Source organism: Acartia tonsa, chromosome 15, assembly GCF_053477335.1.
Source record: "Acartia tonsa isolate MP-2025a chromosome 15, ASM5347733v1, whole genome shotgun sequence".
Taxonomy (NCBI): Eukaryota; Metazoa; Arthropoda; class Copepoda; order Calanoida; family Acartiidae; genus Acartia; species Acartia tonsa.
The window spans coordinates 14,520,342-14,538,934 of NC_137274.1; the positions used below are offsets into that span (position 1 = coordinate 14,520,342).

Sequence of the window (18,593 nt, forward strand, 5' to 3'; positions counted from 1 at the left end):
ATACAGCTGAGACTAAAGAGGCATATGACAGGTTAAAAAGTAAGTATAAATCTGACATCAAAACAGCTAAAATTGAGGGATGGAAACGTCATTGTGACGAACTTTCAGACCTCACCACGGCAAGCAGAATACAAAAAGTTCTAGCCCAGGGCAACAAGATTGAACTAGGTACAGTAAAAAACCAACAAGGTGATTTCACCTGCTCTCCAGAAGAAACTTTAAAGGTATTATTAGACACACATTTCCCCAGTGTACCAGAGGAGGAACAGTACGTCCCTAGAGACTTTGGGGTAAGTAACCTAGATATTGACAACATTGTGAACAGACAATCAGTTAAGGCATGCTTTAAAAGTTTCAGTCCATATAAATCCCCGGGCCCAGATGGCATTTACCCAGCCATGTTACAACATGGCTCAGATGCCATTCTGGACCTAGTCACACATATCTACAAGCTAAGTATTACACAAGGTAAAGTACCTAAAAGCTGGTTGAGAACTAAAGTAGTTTTCATACCAAAGGTTGGTAAACTAGATTATAGTAACCCAAAAAATCTCAGACCCATCAGCCTGACATCCTTTCTCCTGAAAGGGCTTGAAAGGCTCATCTTCTGGTATCTCAACAGGACCACCTTCAAGTACAACAAGCTTCATAAGAACTTGTTCAGCTACAGGGAAAGTATATCTACAGAAGATGCTCTTCATAGGTTAGTACACAAGGTTGAAAAATCACTTGAAAAGAAAGAGATCACAGGTGCCCTCTTTCTAGACATTGATGCAGCCTTCTCTAAAGCCAGCATAAGCAGCATTATCAACAACTTGGTAAGGAAAGGTATAGATCCAGCTATTATAAAATGGTCAGAACACCTGCTCACCAACAGAATAGCCGAAGCCACGCTAAACGGTGAGTGTGTCACAAAGATCCCCACCAGGGGGACACCACAAGGTGGCATTATGTCCATCATCTTCTGGAATCTAGAACCAGATGATCTTTTAGATAGGTTCCCAGATGTACACCCCAGCATGATAAATGCCTTTGCTGATGACTTAGTGGACTTAGTCACAGGTATAGATATATCAACCATAGAGGATCGCCTAAACCAGGATGCAAAGGTAATGGAAACCTGGGCCTCAGACTGTGGCCTTAGTTTCAGCGCCTCAAAAACCAAAATCATGGTTTTCACCCGCAAACGCAACATCAGAAACCCCATAGTCAAGGTAAATGGTGAGCTAGTTGAAGTTGTCAAAACCTTTAAGTACTTGGGGGTCACTCTAGACTCCAAACTCACCTGGACCAAACATGTAGATAATATCACCAGGAGAGCCAATATTGTAATGAACCAATGCCGTAAAATGCTTGGGAAAAATTGGGGGCTAAGACCCAAAGTGTGCAGGTGGATGTACACTAGTCTAGTCAGACCCATCCTCACATATGGATGTCTAGTTTGGCTAAACAGTGCCTACAAAACCACACACATTAAAAAACTAGAAAAGGTCCAGCGCAGGGGGTGCCTTGCCTCTCTTAATGCAATGAAAACCACAGCCACACAGGCCATGGAAATTATTTTAGATCTACATCCTATAGAAATTCATATTAAGGCTCTATCACTGAAAAGTTACCTAAGGTTGACGAGGAATGGTAACTGGTCACACAAGGAAGGAGAGGTCACAAAACCTGAAAACCACACCAACAGAGTTCTAAAATTGGCAAAAGAACTCCCAGAACTATCACTGCCAACAGACAAGCTCATCAACAAGCAAAGGGGTGAGTGTAATTTTATTAGTATCATAAAAACAAAAGATGAACTGAACAAATATCAGTTTAAGCTCACTCCATCAAATGACAGCACCATTCATGTCTACACAGACGGGTCAAAAACCAAATCAGGTAGTGGTTTTGGCTACACAACCAAAGGTATCAATATCAAACAACAGGGATACAGGCACCTAGGTAAGATTGCCACAGTGTTCCAAGCGGAAATCCTGGCAATGGAAGCTGCGGCACAACATCTACTAGAAATCAACCCCATAGGTAAAAATATTAAAGTACATATTGACAGCCAGGCAGCTATCAAAGCTGCAAGTAAGTATATAGTGGACAGCACCTGCGTGGCGAGAGCCAAACAGGCACTAAACAGACTAGGTAAGAAAAATATGGTGGAACTTATCTGGATCCCAGCACATGTAGGTCACAAAGGTAATGAAATTGCGGATCGCCTAGCCAAGCTTGGCTCCGCAATGAACAACAAACAGGTAATCTATCCAGAACCACATGCACCCATTCCTATATCATACATCAATGGTATAATCAAAGAATGGGCCGACAGGGCTCATCAACAGAAGTGGATGAGTCCTGCTGACCCAAGATTCTGCAGACAAACACGAATGTTTCTGAAAGAAGCCAGAAACAATGTCTGGAAACTCATCCAGAACAAAAACAGGACTTTTGTCATGTATGCATGCCAGATCCTGACTGGCCACGCCAACACTAATAAACACTTATTTAGAATGAACCTGGTAGACAACCCAGGCTGTCAACAGTGTGGATTCCATGAGGAAACCATCGAACACCTCATCGGCTACTGCCCCAGATACAACAAGCTCAGGCTGGAGCTATTTGGTAACAACACCATACGGACCAAAGACTTCCATACCTTGAGTCTTAAGCACATATTGAAATTTATAAAAAAAACAGGAAAATTTAGAGTTTAAAACCACAAGTTTAGAGAAACATATATTATAGGTGGACATGGAACATCATGTCACAACAAGAGAAGGCTAACATATACTATTTAGGTTTGTTAGCCAAGAACAGTGGTAACAAAGCAGATGGGTCTGTGGACAAGTGCGTAGCACAAGTTTGGTCCCTGCCTTGGACAAGATGGCGAAGCCGCCCAAGTTCCTGAGGCCTGCTACATTCTGATACCTGATGATACCTGATCTAGATAGATAGATAGATAGATAGTAATAAGATAGTTAGTATATAGATAGATAGTAATAAGATAGATAGTATCCAGATAGATAGATAGATAGTAATAAGATAGATAGATAGATTGTATATAGATAGATAGATAGTATCTATGGATAGATAGATATAAAGATAGTATCTAGATAGTTAGATAGTAAATACTAGATAGATAATAGTAAATAGATAGATAGATAGTCAAAAGATATAAAGACAAATAAAAATAAGAGAAATATACATATATTCATTAAATTAGATAATCTTCACACAAAAGATTACGTCATCTTATAATATTTATAATCTGCAGCTGAAGAGCTCGCTAACTGCTGAACCGATATGGTTCTCCTTTACAGTGAAGCTTTCTATAGGCTCAAAGAGGGTTTAATACTATTTTTGGAGATTTTTCATTCAACCTCCTAGGAGAAATTGACCCTAGAAAAATTCCCCCTCCCCCTAAAAATCATGCTTTTTAAGACTGACAAAGTTAACTTCTAAGCGCTTTGCAAATGAAATAAAATTATACCTTATCTGAAGTAGCTTTAGTACTCTCCTTACTATTATCCAAAGAATCCAACTTGCTTGACAACTCCTGTATACTCTGTATAAGACTGGCAGCTGGACTTGTGGCAGCCGTGCAGCTGCTAGACAGCGAAGACAGGCCGCTATCGGTGGAGGTTTCCGTTTCCTCTATAATATATATAATACATGTAAAACTTTGGGTACCAGATTATAAAACTTTGGGTACCAGTTTATAAAACTTTGGATACCAGATTATAAAACTTTGGGTACCAGTTTATAAAACTTTGGATACCAGATTATAAAACTTTGGGTACCAGTTTATAAAACTTTGGATACCAGATTATAAAACTTTAGGTACCAGTTTATAAAACTTTGGGTCCTAGATTATAATACTTTGGGTAACAGATTATAAAACTTTGGATACCAGTTTATAAAACTTTGGGTACCAGTTTATAAAACTTTGGATACCAGATTATAAAACTTTGGGTACCAGTTTATAAAACTTTGGATACCAGATTATAAAACTTTGGGTACCAGTTTATAAAACTTTGGGTACCAGATTATAAAACTTTAGGTACCAGTTTATAAAACTTTGGGTACCAGTTTTTAAAACTTTGGATACCAGATTATAAAACTTTGGGTACCAGATTATAAAACTTTGGGTACCAGATTATAAAACTTTGGATACCAGTTTATAAAACTTTGGGTACCAGTTTATAAAACTTTGGATACCAGATTATAAAACTTTGGATACCAGATTATAAAACTTTGGGTACCAGATTATAAAACTTTGGGTACCAGATTATAAAACTTTGGATACCAGTTTATATAACTTTGGGTACCAGATTATAAACTTTGGGTACCAGATTATAAAACTTTGGATACCAGATTATAAAACTTTGGGTACCAGATTATAAAACTTTGGGTACCAGATTATAAAACTTTGGATACCAGTTTATATAACTTTGGGTACCAGATTATAAACTTTGGGTACCAGATTATAAAACTTTGGATACCAGATTATAAAACTTTGGGTACCAGATTATAAAACTTTGGGTACCAGTTTATAAAACTTTGGGTACCAGTTTATAAAACTTTGGGTACCAGTTTATAAAACTTTGGGAACTAGTTTATAAAACTTTGGATACCAGATTATAAAACTTTGGGAACCAGTTTATAAAACTTTGGGTACCAGTTTATAAAACTTTGGGTACCAGTTTATAAAACTATGGGAACCAGTTTATAAAACTTTGGGTACCAGTTTATAAAACTTTGGATACCAGATTATAAAACTTTAGGTAACAGATTATAAACTTTTGGTACTAGATTATAAAACTTTGAGTACCAATTTATAAAACTTTGGGTACCAGTTTATAAAACTTTAGGTACCAGTTTATAAAACTTTGGTTTATAAAACTTTGGGTACCAGATTACAAAACTTTGGGTACCAAATTATAAAACTTTGGGTACCAGATTATAAAACTTTGGGTACCAGCTTATAAAAGTTTGGGTACCAGATTATAAAGCTTTGGGTACCAGTTTATAAAACTTTGGGTACCAGATTATAAAACTTTAGGTAACAGTATAAACTTTTGGTACTAGATTATAAAACTTTGAGTACCAATTTATAAAACTTTGGGTACCAGTTTATAAAACTTTAGGTACCAGTTTATATAAAACTTTGGATACCAGATTATAAAACTTTGGGTACCAGTTTATAAAACTTTGGGTACCAGATTATAAAACTTTGAGTACCAGTTTATAAAATAAGGATTCTACAATTAAGATGATCTGTTTAAATTTCCAGGGGACATTGGGCTGTGCATTACCAGGGATATAAAGACAATGGCAGATTAATTAATGTACATCCTCAATAATGATACACAAAATTACCCCTTCTGTAGATTAAAATTAGTAGTTGAAATGTTTGAACACTCAAATTATTAATCCAACCAATCAAAACTCATTAAAAGTCCTCAAAGTTAATGAGCAAACGTTATAATAAACTTTGGGGATTATTGTAATAAACAGCCCAATGTTCCCTCCCTCCCTGATGTAAAATATACGTGGATATTATGACAGGGGAAAAATTGTCGTCAATTGTTAATTAAGGTTGAAAATTATTATTGGTCAGTTCGTTCATTCATTAGAAGGGGAGGGGATAGGATCAAGGGGGTAGATGGGGGGGGGGGGGGGGGGAGGCTCGTAATACATTTACGCAACTTGGTTGTGCAAGAAAGGAGATTATTAAGTGGTTAAACATAATTCTAGGATAAGCAGTCCGAATCCGCAGTCCGACCAATTTTTGGACATTTTTGAACCCAGAATCCGAATCCGCAATTTAAATAACGGATTCGGATTCTTAACTTTTGTAGAACATAATTTTTTTTTAATGTGGCAGACAAAATCCCCAAAAGTATTTTATTGTTTCTTAAATACAATAAAAATAATCCCAAGTTTTTATTTTTACAAATTGTCCGCTGAAGGGGCTAGAATTTTTATTTATAAATTGACCCTTTAAATTATTGCTAGAATCCGCAATCCAAAAATCCGAATCCGACCCAAAAATTCGACGGATTGCCAAACCTTTCTATGCAACCCTTATCCTAAGCTCCTTTGCGGAGAGCGTCATTCATTACGGTGACTTAATTAAATTTGGAACACCAGCCATACTCGGCGAGGGTGAGGTAATAAAGAGTAGCTCCCATGAGACAGCGGGTCAAGTCATAATGTACTTGAACGTGGAACTTGATAGCCCTAGTGGCTTTACAAAAGTGTCGCGTCCTACTCCATGACTATATAGGTCCAGATACACAAGAAACAATGGCTACACACAAACACACACACACATAGACACACATAGACACACATTTTTATTTTACCTGACTTGTTATGGCTTTCCTTTACTGCTGTGCGTGTGGGAGATTTTTTCTTAGATTCCTGTAAATAATATTTTTTTATATTATTTTATTTTATTAATATCTTATTTTATATCTGTCTTTCTGTTCGTCTGTCCTTCGAGGAATCTAAAGGGATAATACAATGGTCGATAAATTAATGTACATCCCCAATGATTATATACAAAATTACTTCTTCTTTCGATTACAATTAGTGGTTGAAACATTTGGACACTCAACTTAATAAACCCACCAAATAAAACTTAAAAGTTATTAAGCCAACGAATAAGAAAACGTTATTATAAAACTTTAGTGACTGTGTCTTTTGTATGTCTATCTGTCTATATTGTAAGTAAATATGTCGATCTATATATCTGTCTATCTATCAGTCTATCTATATATTTGTCTATCTAACCATCTGTCATTTATCTGTGAATCTATCTGTCTGTTTGTCTGACATTTTTATGTTTGTCTGTCTTAGTGCCTATCTATCTTTGTGTTTGTCTGTCTGCTTGTTTGTCTGATATTTGTATGTTTGTCTGTCTTGGTGTCTATCTATTAATCTGTCTGATTGTCTATCTATCTGTCTATCCATATATATGATTAATTACCTTATTAACACTAGACGCAGAAATTTGACTAGGTGCCGCGTAAATATTACAAACACTGGGCTTTCCGGCGGGCAGCGGCGGCTTAACGCCCATTATGGGCGGCGGCGGTTTAGTGGTTGGCGGTGCAAGCACTTTCTTGGCAGCGCTACTTGTATGCGGCGGCGGACCTATAATATAATTATATACAATAGTTTAGAATATTTTAGAATTATATTCTTAAAGGAGATCATATACTTAAAAAAAAAAGATAGAAAAAAGAGAAAGAAGAGAAAAGCGGTTAGCGAGATCCTTCGGTAAAAACAAACAGACAGACATCCTGTTACTTTATTGTAAGGATTTCCTCCGTTTTTTTACCTGAGTTGTTCTGCACCGTCAATGGTTTGATATAACTAATTTTCCCACGCTATTATCAATTTTCCCACGCTATTATCCTTTTCCCCACACTAATCTTAATTTCCCCACGCTATCATTATTCTTCCCACGCTATTATAAATTTTCCCACGGTACACTATACCAGAGTTGTTCTGCACGGTCATTGGTTTGATATGAGTATGACTAATGGAATATATCATGGAATCATTATTTTTTCCACGCTATACACAATTTTTCCCACGCTATTATCAATATTCCCACGCTACACTATACCTGAGTTGTTCTGGACCGTCAATGGTTTGATGGGCACCACAGGTTTCTCTGTTGGGTTGTCTGTAGAGTAAGGTATGGGGGGCCAGATACGCTTTTCAAACTTCACCACTGAACCTGGAATAAAAACAATTTTTTTACTTTTTATTCAAAGAGAGAGGGAGGGGACAACGTGCTGTTTATGATAATGTTTTTTTAATTCGTTGGCTTAATAACATTGGGGACTTTAGTGAATTTTTATTGATTGGTTTATTAAATTAAGTGTTCAAACATTTCAACCAACAATCTTACGCTACAGAAGGGGTAATTTTGTGTTTTAACATTGGGGATTTATTTGCATTAATTATTTGTTGGCCACTGTCTTATCCATTTAGATCCCTGGTTGCTATTGCGGGCGCATCATATTATTTTAAGAGCAGGAAGAATGCCTTGGTCCATAATTAATTAGGCTATCATTTATCAATTATTTTCAATTATCAAATTTTTCTCAATCATTAATTCAATAACCTGATCTTAAATATATAAATAAATATTTCTATCTACCTATATCTATCAATAAATATTTAACTTTATGTATAAATCTATCAATAAAACCATCAATTTATTAATAAATCTATCAATTAATCTATTAAACAATTAATCAATTAATCCTTCAATCAATCAACTAATCAATTTATCAATCAATCAACCTTTTAATCATTCAATCAATTTTTAAAAAAAATTGGATTTGGCCTCCAGGTTCAGGAGCTGCAGGCTTCCAGGTTAAAAATGTATAAATTAATTTTTTTTTAAAGAGTTAAAGGTCAACTTATAAAACAAAATATGCATCTTTTTGAATGTTATTTACATCCGTGAAGATAAAGACTGCATATTTTGTTTTATAGGTTAAACTCTAACTCTTCAAAAAAAACAATAAGTTTTTATTTTTATCTGTCCAGAGACAACATGGAGGATTGCAGCACCTAAACCTGGAGGCCAAATCCTTTTTTTTAAACAGGGAAACTGCACTCCAAAAGGAATTTTTTGTGTAAAATGACCTACCCTCTCACTTCTAAGACAAAGTCTATAATCACTGTTTACGCAAGTATCAGAACTACCCCCCCCCCCGCCCCCTTAGAAATCAATCAACCATTAATCAATCTATCAATCAAAGTTTACCAGTATTAGTTGTGACTTGACTAGCTGAAGCTGAAGGTGGGGGGAGGGATGATGCTCCCGTACTAGATGAGGCAGGGAGGGAGGACACCTCAGTCATTTGTTGTTGTTGTTGTTGCGAATCTGTTGAAGGATTTCCCTCCCACATCTTAACAAGGCTGGAGATAGAACCTGTGGTGAAAAAATAAATCATTATTTCTGGCGGCTTATTTTTCTCTAGGGCCTCTAGGGGTAAGTCGAACTTTCTTTTTGTATCAATTAGACAACCATCTATTTTAAAAAGCAACTTCTGTCTGTGTGTCAAGTGAAACTTTTCTAGACATGTATCCGTCCGTCTGTCAGTCCATCTGTCTGAAAGTTTGTCTGTCTGTCTGTCAGTCAGTCTGTCTCAAAGTTTGTCTGTCAGTCAGTCTGTCTATCTGTCAGTCTGTCTGTCTGTCTGACTGTCTGACTGCCTGTCTGTCTGTAAGTCAGTCTGTCTGTCAGTCTGTCTGTCAGTCTGTCTGTCAGTCTGTCTGACAGTCTGTCATGCTATACCTGTGCTTTTCCTCTTTTCTTCAGAGTTCTCATTATCTTGTTCCTCTGAACCTGGAGTTCTGCTGGAGGAGGTTTCTGAACCTGGAGTTCTGCTGGAGGAGGTCTCTGAACCTGGCATCTTACTGGAGTTTTCAGAACTTGGCATCTTACTGGAGGCTTCTAAGCCTTGATTCTTGCTTGAGGTGGCCTCTAACTCTTGTTCCACAACTTTTAGAACCTCGTTTGACCTGAAAGATCCAGTGATTAATATTCCAAATAATTTTAAGTTTCTATTCTTAGTAGCTTTTAAAATTTGATTTTTGAGGTATGATATGATCGGCTGACATTTTTTTATAGAAAATCAGTCCAAATCTAATTCTGACTTCTATCTTCTATTGTAGCTTACATAAAAACATTGAACTTGTTTATAGCATTCAGACAGACCGACGACGCGACGAGCTTACTAAGGAATAGAGAAAATACAAATTGAATCTTCACAAAAAATCACCCATATAAAGATCCTTGTGGTACTCCAAATTTTGGGAGTAACAAACGAACGGACAGTCAAACTTATTGGGGACCATCGTTTAGGATGTCCTACAGTCCACACAAATGACGAGAAAGCATTGACAATTATTTTTGAATTGGTGGAACAAGGGAAAACTAGATGCCCTTCTTTTAAAAAAAAAAAACTATAAAAAGTCCATATAAAGATCCTTGTGGTACTCCAAATTTTGGGAGTAACAAACAAACGGACAGTCAAACTTATTGGGGACCATCGTTTAGGATGTCCTACAGTCTACAAAAATGACGAGAAAGCATTGACTATTATTTTTGAATATATATTTTGAAGGGAAAACTAGATGCCTTTCTTTTCAAAAAACTATAAAAAGTCCATATAAAGATTCCTGTGGTACTCCAAAATTAGGGTGTAACGACCAATCTTTTTGGGGACCATCGTTTTAAATGTCCCAAAGGCTATACAAATGACCAAAAAGCATTGACAATGTTTTTGAATTGGTGGAAGAAGTGAAAACTAGATGCCTTTCTTTTCAAAAAAACTATAAAAAGTCCATATAAAGATCCTTGTGGGACCATCGTTTTAGAAGTATCAAAGGATAGATATACAAATGACGAGAAAGCATTGACAATTATTTTTGAATTGGTGGAAGAAATGAAAACTAGATGCCTTTCTTCAAGTAGGCATTAAAAGTCCATATAAAGATCCTTGTGGTACTACAAATTAGGGTGTAACAAACAAACAAACGGACAATCTTTTTGGGGACCATCGTTTTAGATGTCTCAAGGGACATACAAATGAAGAAAAAACATTGAAATTACTTTTGAATTTGCGAAAGAAAAACTAGATTTTTTTCAAAAAAGTATAAGAAGTCCATATAAAGATCCTTGTGGTACTCCAATTAAAATTAAGCTTTTTAGGGACCATCGTTTTTGATGCCCCAAAGACCAAACAAATGACGAAAAAGCATTGACAATTATTTATGAATTGGTGGAAGAAGTAAAAAACTAGATACCTTATTTTCGAAAAAGGCATTAAACGTCCATATAAAGATCCTTGCCACACCCCACCCGAAGGCCTGTTAGGTTAAAAAAAACATAGTAACGGTTTCACAGGATGTACTGGAACCTTATGGTGAGTTCAGAACATGCTTTCCCTAAATTGAATTAGTACCTTCCCATAGTAGAATTACAGTTGAATTGACAGATATTGGAGCTTTCTAAAAAGGTCTCTAATATTTTTCTAGCTCTAATACTTTTTGAGATATCTTATTTCAAAGTAAAATTATCTTTTTCACAGAAAAAAGGTAAAAAAATGAAGAAAAATTGACATTTTTTTATTGAAGGAGAAAGTGAAAAACTAGATGCCTTTTTTTTCCAAAATGGATACAAAAAATTCCTACTTTGATTTGTGACTAGTTGATGGTTTGTTACTACTGAGAAGAGGAACTGAAGTTTCACAATCATAATCTTCCAATTTCTTCTTATTCACTAAATATGTAAGGAGATTAAAATTATTGGTGGTTAAGTTTGGACACTTCAATGAACATTGGAGGTCTGTTTTTATATCTGTCTGTCTTTCTATTTGTCTGTCTATATGTATGTCTGTCTGTCCGTATAACTGTCTGTCTGTTTATCTATCTAAAAAATTTTCTGTTTGTCAATCTATATGTATGTATGTATGTATGTCTATCTACATATCTATCTATATATGTATGTCTGTCTGTCTGTCTGTCCATCTGTCTGTTTGTCTATCTATCTATCTTTCTATTCATCTGTATGTCAATCTATATGTTTTTCTGTCTGTCTATCTGTATGTCCATTTTCTGTTTATCTATCTGAATGTCTTTCTGTCCATCTGTCTTCTTAATATCTGTCTGTTTGTCTGTCCATCTGTACAGTATGTATGATGTATGTCTATCTGTCTTTTTATATGTCTATATGGATGTTTGTTGGTCTATCTATCTATTAATCCATTTATCTGTCTGTCTATCTATAAGTATGTCTGATAGGGCGGGTTCATATCGGAATTAGACAAAGAGGGGATATGCAACAGATAAAATTAACCTTTAAAACATTTCTGACCGAAAAAGAATTTTAAAAAATTGAGTTTTAGAACGCGACCACTAAAAAATATATTTGATTACTTATTAATATGCGAAGACGACATTCAAAAAAAATTTGAATCAGAACTATGGCTTCATGGTGCTCCCTGGAAAGGCCTTGAGGAGCTGGATCAGGAACTTTTGTCCGTTTCAAAATATCTCGTTCCTAGCCTTAGAAATCACTATAAAACCACATTTTTTAAAGGTTTATTGAGAATTGTCCAATTTGTTGAGGTTTTTTAGATTATTAATATGCGAAGACGACATTCAAAAAAAAATTTGAATCAGAACTATGGCTTCATGGTGCTCCCTGGAAAGGCCTTGAGGAGCTGGATCAGGAACTTTTGTCCGTTTCAAAATATCTCGTTCCTAGCCTTAGAAATCACTATAAAACCACATTTTTTAAAGGTTTATTGAGAATTGTCCAATTCGTTGAGGTTTTTTAGATTTTCTCAGGCTAGGAACGAGATTTTTTGAAACGGTCAAAAGTTCCTGATTCTACTCCTCAATGCCTTTCCTGGGAGCACCATGAAGCCATAGTTCTGATTCAATAAATTTTTGACTTCTATTTACAAATAGCTATACAATTGAATGTCTGGTCGTCAGCGGTTTTAAGATAAATTTTAAATCATCCAGAGGTGTATTATACTCATACAAATCATTTGCAGATCCCCGCTTTGGCCTCAGAAAAAAAATGTCCAAAATCGACCCACCCTAATGTCTGTCTATCTTTCTGTCTGTTTGGTCTATCTATCTATCAATCCATTTATTTGTCTGTCTATCTATATATATTATATATATGTATGTCTGTCTGTCTATCTATCTATCTATCCATTTATCTGTCTGTCCATTTATCTGTTAATCTATCTGTATGTCTATCTATATATGTCTGTCCGTCCATTTGTCAATCTGTTTGTATATCTATCTATTTACCTTTGCTAGGAGTAGTTTTCGGAGTTTTCCTCAGATGTGCTTTGAAGTCAATTTTATCATTGGCATCTAAAAAAATAAAAATTAACAATTAAAACCGGTTCTGAGCCATACTGAAATATCATATTCATATTTTGGTTCCAGGGATAAGACAATGAACGATAAATAAATGTACATCCACGATGATGATAAACAATATAACCTCACATATGTGAATTAAAATATGAAGTTTTCCAATTTGATAAAAGTCCCCTAACTTTTTAAGCAAATTTTGTTTATAGGTAATAATCTGAAGACATTGAACGTTGTATTGATGTACATTGTACATCCCCAGTAATGAAACACAAATTTACCCCCTTCTTTACATATCTATTTACAGTTGAAACGTTTGGACACTCAACTTAATGAATCAACCAATCAAAATTCAAATAGTCCCCAAAGTTGTTAGAATTACATAAGATAAACAGTGAAACACCATCTTTAGATGAAAATTATTTGGTGAAAAGTTTGGACACTGCTTGATTGGATCAACTAATCAAGGTTTGATATCCAAAGTATGACTATGAATAGGAAAATGTATTTATAAAACTTTGGGGACCTGAATTATTTAGAAGACTGTGATAATAATACAATGATAATACACAAAATTGCCTAAGAGTGGTTGAAACGTTAGACCATTCATCAAAATTAGCCAAAATTTAATACATTCCCCAAAGTTGTTCAGCCAACGAATTAGAAAAATTGGTCTATCCCATAAACTTCCTCACTGTTGAACTAACCAAAGAGAAAGGGGACAATGGGCTCTTTATTGCAATAGTCCCCAAAGTATTATTATAGCGTTTTCTTATTTTTTGACTTAATACTTTGGGCATTTTGGTGAATTTTGATTGGTTGATTCATTTAGTTGAGTGTTTAAACGTTTCAACCACTAATAATAATCTACAGAAGGGGTTATTTTGTATGTCATAATTTTGGAAGTACACCAATTTATCGGCCACTGTCTTATCCCTTTAGATCCGCGCCCTGTACACAAACCTTGTGGAATAATTTTGTCCGGTTTCTTGTCAGTTTTCTTCAGATTGGCAGCAAAATTGATGAGAGCCGCCGCAGCTGGGTCTGGCTGCTCTGGGCAGCTGTCATTCACACCTGCTGCCACAGGAGCTAGAGGTTTCAGATTAGCCTAAGAAAAAATATAGGTATTAATTTAGTAGCCAGGAAGGCGGGACAATTACACAAGTCCCCAAAGTTTTATAATAACGCATTCTTATTCGTTGGTACAACAACTTTGGGGACTTTAGTGAATACTTTGATTGGCTAGTTCAGTTAGTTGAATGTTTAAACGTTTCAACCACTTATTTCAACCTACAACAGTGATAATTTTCTGTACCATCATTGGGGATGTACATCAATTTATCGGCCATTGTCTTATCCCTATAGATCCCTGCATTTGATAATAATAAATATAACCTTTCCGACAATTATAGAGTTGCTACGATTTCGAAGTAGTATCAAACTATTATAGGAATCATTATGCAAAGTTTGACATCGATAGGACAATTCTAACATCATGCCCAATTTAACGAAAAGAGCTATCCGTTACGAAGGGACTGACATAAAGGCCCTGTTTCAAAAATATGAAACAGTCCTATTTATAGAAAAGATTCGCTTCATAAAAGTTGATTTCTGTAATCTAAATGCGATTTAAGAATAGTTATTTCTCGCATCGCATTATAAACAGCTTTCCGCATCATATAAAATGTACAATTTTAAGATTAAAACCTGTTTTTTAGCCCCGAGATGCCGACATAAGCACGGGCTAAAAAATCTTATGATTATACAGTTTTATATTCGTAAAAACTGGATATAGTACGATGCTAGACATACGATTTTTCAGTATGGCTTAGAACCGGTTCTAATCCACCGGATATAAATCGGTTTCGAAGCCATAAGAAAAAAACACCTCCAAAACTTAGGTATCATACAAACCTTAAAATTTTGAAGATTCTGGTTAGCGGCCAAATCATCGTTAAGCCGCTCTGATGAAGCAGTCAGCCGCTCTGCAGAATTAGCAGCCACAGAATTTCCAGCAGCTTTCTGTTTTAAACTTTCAAACAACTCGTTTACTAAACAAAATAAAAAAAGGATAGGTTTAATAATTTTATTTCTAATGGTACTTAAGATTCATAATTTCAAATGATAATGGATGTTACTGTAGGTCCTGGAAAGGTTAATAGCTGTTTTGGAGGAGGGTACCTATACTATACGTAGCACAGAAGTGGTTCTTATATATCCAAAACCTAGGGCTCATGGCGATTCTAATTGTATCCATAACATTTTTCTACTATTCACACAACCCGCGCAATTTAAATTTTTAAAATGTGCGCATTTTTGCGCAACCTTCAAATCCACAAATCTTCAAAAATAAGGCCTTTTGAAAACTTGGTTTTTAAGTATTTAAAACATAAATGGCCCAGAACAGATTTTCCAAATATACAAAGCATTTTAGATACATGTTTTATTTTTTAAGTTTAAAAAAAAAAAAAATTTCTCTTGAAACACCCTGTAGATTTAAATTTCGCCATGATGCAACTCTTACCTAACTGGGAGGCTGGATCACAGCTGGTATCAAGACTGACAGCTGCTGTAGAACTGCTGGTGGCAGCGGCTGCAGTATTATTACTAGCGGCTGTACAGAAGCTTGTTACGCCGCTGCCGCTACTGCCAGCTGCCATCTCATCCACCAGCTGAGCAGCGGATAGCAGCTGTGGCGGCTGAGATGTGAAGGTGGAAAGAATTGACGGGGATATTATATCATCCTAGACAGATAGATAGATAGAGATAGATAGTTATATATTGATAGATAGATTTCTTTTCAATTACCTCATAACAAGGACGTTCAATAGGAGGGGGAGGGGGGTTGTTGGACCTGACGTTAAAGTGTCATGTAAAGCAGGCTTGCCTCAATTATAAGATTAAAACCAGTATTTATAGCCCCGAGGTGCCGAAGGCGTCAGGTCCAACAACCCGGGATAACTAAGGGGAGCCAAATCTCTCCTTTTCCGTCCAAACACCCGGGATATTAGGTTAAATAACACCCATTAGACAACCAACTCTATGATTGTATGAACTTTGTATGGAAGTCTAAACATTAACCCGCGACCGTGGCCCAACACGTAGCGCATCCGCTCGACATCGGGAGGTGGTGATAGTTTCGAATCTCGGCATATAAATTACCAAAAAACGTTAGAAATTATTCTTTCTGCTATGTAACGTGCACGACATAAATAGTTAAGAGTACAGGGAATGCCTTGGCCCAAAAAAGACGCAAATATTACTAAGTAGATAGATAGATAGTTATCAATTTAAGATTTGTCGTGTCAAAGAATATATTTAAGGATTATCTAAATGATCTATAGCACAATTCAGAGGTGGATTCTTAAAAAAAATTTACCCCTTTAATCACTTAGTGGGGCTAAATTGTTTTCGTGAAAAATCCTCCAAAATCAGATAAAAAATCTACAAAAATTAAATAAAATCTTATGTTAATAGGTAACCCTTCTGTGATTTTGTTTAATTTTTGTAGATTTTTAATGTGATTTTGGTGGATTTTTCACGAAAACAATTTTGCCCCCCTAAGCGATTAGTGGGGCAATTTTTTTTAAGAATCCACCTCAGGACTATTTCAGTATGGCATAGAACCGGTTTTAATACAGCAGAAATTAATAATGAAATTCGGAACCATACTGAAATAGTTATTTCTCGCATCGTATTATAAACAGCTTTCCATGGATATTGAAAGCTGGATATAATACGATGGTAGACATAGTTTTCTCGTATGGATGAGAACCGGTTCCTATCCACCGGGTTCGAATGAATACGAGAAAAAACATTACCTTATATTGACTAGTAGTATTAGTATTTGCAGGTTTTAAGCTATTATTGGAGGATTTACTCCCACTACCAAAGCTCTGAAGAATGCCTTGCTGTTCAGCGGGTGTCGGCTGCAGCTCGTCTCCGGCAGCGATTGTAGTCGCAGGGGGCGGCGGCGGAAAATCAATTTCATGTAATGATGGATTTCTGTGGACAGATGCCTAGAAAGGATGACAACATCCCAGGGATCTAGAGGGATAAGGCAATGGCCGATAACCTAATGTACGATGTACATCCCCGATGATGATAGTGATACACAAAATTATCCCTCCAGAAGATTAAGATTAGTGGTTGAAATGTTTGAAAACTCCACAAATAAAACAGTTAATCAAAATTCACTTAATTCCCCAAAGTTGTGAAGCCAACGAATAAGAAAACGTTATGATAAAACTAGTGGGGACTAGCATAAAAAACAGTCCATTGTCCACTTTCTCTCTGGAAAACATTCATAAAAGCGAAGCTTAACAAATCTGACGGTCAGAGAGAATGCGAAAATTTTGTAGCAAATTAAAAAAAAACAGAATGGGCATACTTTCTTAAAGACTTGTTTATAGAAATGCTTTGCTCATAACATCTTAATTAATTTAAGTTTTGCGATTTTTAAACTATTTTTTTCTCTTTTCTTTCTCTCTTTAAAATGTACCCTCTTTCTCTTTTAATTTTGCTACTTTTTGTTCTTTGGGGACCTCCCCCCCCCCTTAATTATTTTTAAATTACCTGTTTTGGACTTTGGGCCGGGGGTGGTGACGCTCCCTAAGAAAGAAAAAAAAACCCATAAAATTAGTTTTAAAATTATTTAGAAGAGGGGGTGTAAGGGGTTATTTTGTACCTCTCCCATGATGACAAACAAAATTACCCCCCTTCTGTATATAAAGATAATTAGTTCAAAAATTTAGACACTGCTAGCTGGAACCAACCAATCAAATATAAAAGTAAACAAACGAGGGAACACGTTTATAAATCCTATGTCCTCTTCCTCCCTGGATATTTGGTAAGAAAGGGGTAAATTTGTTTATCATTAATGGGGATATACATACATAAATTCATCATCAATTGTCTAATCCAGGAACTTACCCCACTGTGGGTAATACTAGATAGACGGAGGGGACAATGGGCTATTTATTACACTAGTCCCCAAAGTTTTATGATAACATTTTCTTATTCGTTAACTTAACAACTTTCGGGATTTTTAAAAATCTTTGATTGTTTGGTTTATTAGATTGAATATTCAAACGTTTCAACCACTAATTGTAATCTACAGCAGGGGTATTTTGTGTATTAACTCTGGGGAGGTAAATCAGTTTATTGGCCATTTTCTTATCACTTTAGATTCCTGGGAAAATACTACAATCTCAGGAATCTAAAGGCCGATAAAAGGATGTACTGTACATCCCTAATGATGTTACACAAAATTACCCCTTCTGGAGATTAAAATTAAACACATCTGGTCACTCAACTTAATGAAATAACCAATCAAAATTCAGTAATAGTTCCAAAAGTTGTTAATTCAACGAATAAGAAAACGATAATATACAACTTTGGGAACTAGTATAATAAACTGCCTAATGTCCCCTCCCTCCCTGCTAAAATCTACCTGTGTATAAGTGGGCAGACGTCTAGGCAGCTGTCCAGACCTTGCGGCTCCCATGCGCGGCTGTGGCGGCTTATGACTGCTAAAATTAAAACATATTCTATATTTCATATTAAATATTTCAAAAATATAACGTAGTTTGTATTTTTTCCAACATGCCTGTCTATCTATCTATTTATCTGTCTTGTTAGCTATCAATTTATATATCTATCTATCT

The 18,593-nt window shown here is 35.7% G+C and overlaps 1 protein-coding gene across 7 annotated transcripts in view; it reads right to left on the reverse strand.

The window, feature by feature from the left end:
• Abl (tyrosine-protein kinase Abl) overlaps nt 1–18,593 on the reverse strand; it is a 126,255-nt gene that overhangs the window by 5,099 nt on the left and 102,563 nt on the right. For 5 of the 7 annotated variants that reach the window (XR_013875157.1, XR_013875158.1, XM_080149021.1 and 2 more), the window contains exons 31-44: nt 18,380–18,458; nt 17,503–17,538; nt 16,749–16,946; nt 15,452–15,671; nt 14,842–14,978; nt 13,891–14,035; nt 12,859–12,924; nt 11,224–11,311; nt 9,323–9,549; nt 8,789–8,956; nt 7,634–7,747; nt 6,989–7,155; nt 6,363–6,420; nt 3,485–3,648 (exon numbers count right to left, since the gene is read on the reverse strand). Coding sequence is in view for 5 of the 7 variants with exons in the window: in XM_080149021.1 (XP_080005147.1) it covers nt 3,485–3,648; nt 6,363–6,420; nt 6,989–7,155; nt 7,634–7,747; nt 8,789–8,956; nt 9,323–9,549; nt 11,224–11,311; nt 12,859–12,924; nt 13,891–14,035; nt 14,842–14,978; nt 15,452–15,671; nt 16,749–16,946; nt 17,503–17,538; nt 18,380–18,458 (1,867 nt within the window). In the remaining 2 variants the exon portion in view is untranslated. The remainder of the gene's footprint in view (nt 1–3,484; nt 3,649–6,362; nt 6,421–6,988; nt 7,156–7,633; nt 7,748–8,788; nt 8,957–9,322; nt 9,550–11,223; nt 11,312–12,858; nt 12,925–13,890; nt 14,036–14,841; nt 14,979–15,451; nt 15,672–16,748; nt 16,947–17,502; nt 17,539–18,379; nt 18,459–18,593) is intronic. The other 2 variants (XM_080149022.1, XM_080149020.1) reach the window with 1 other exon arrangement.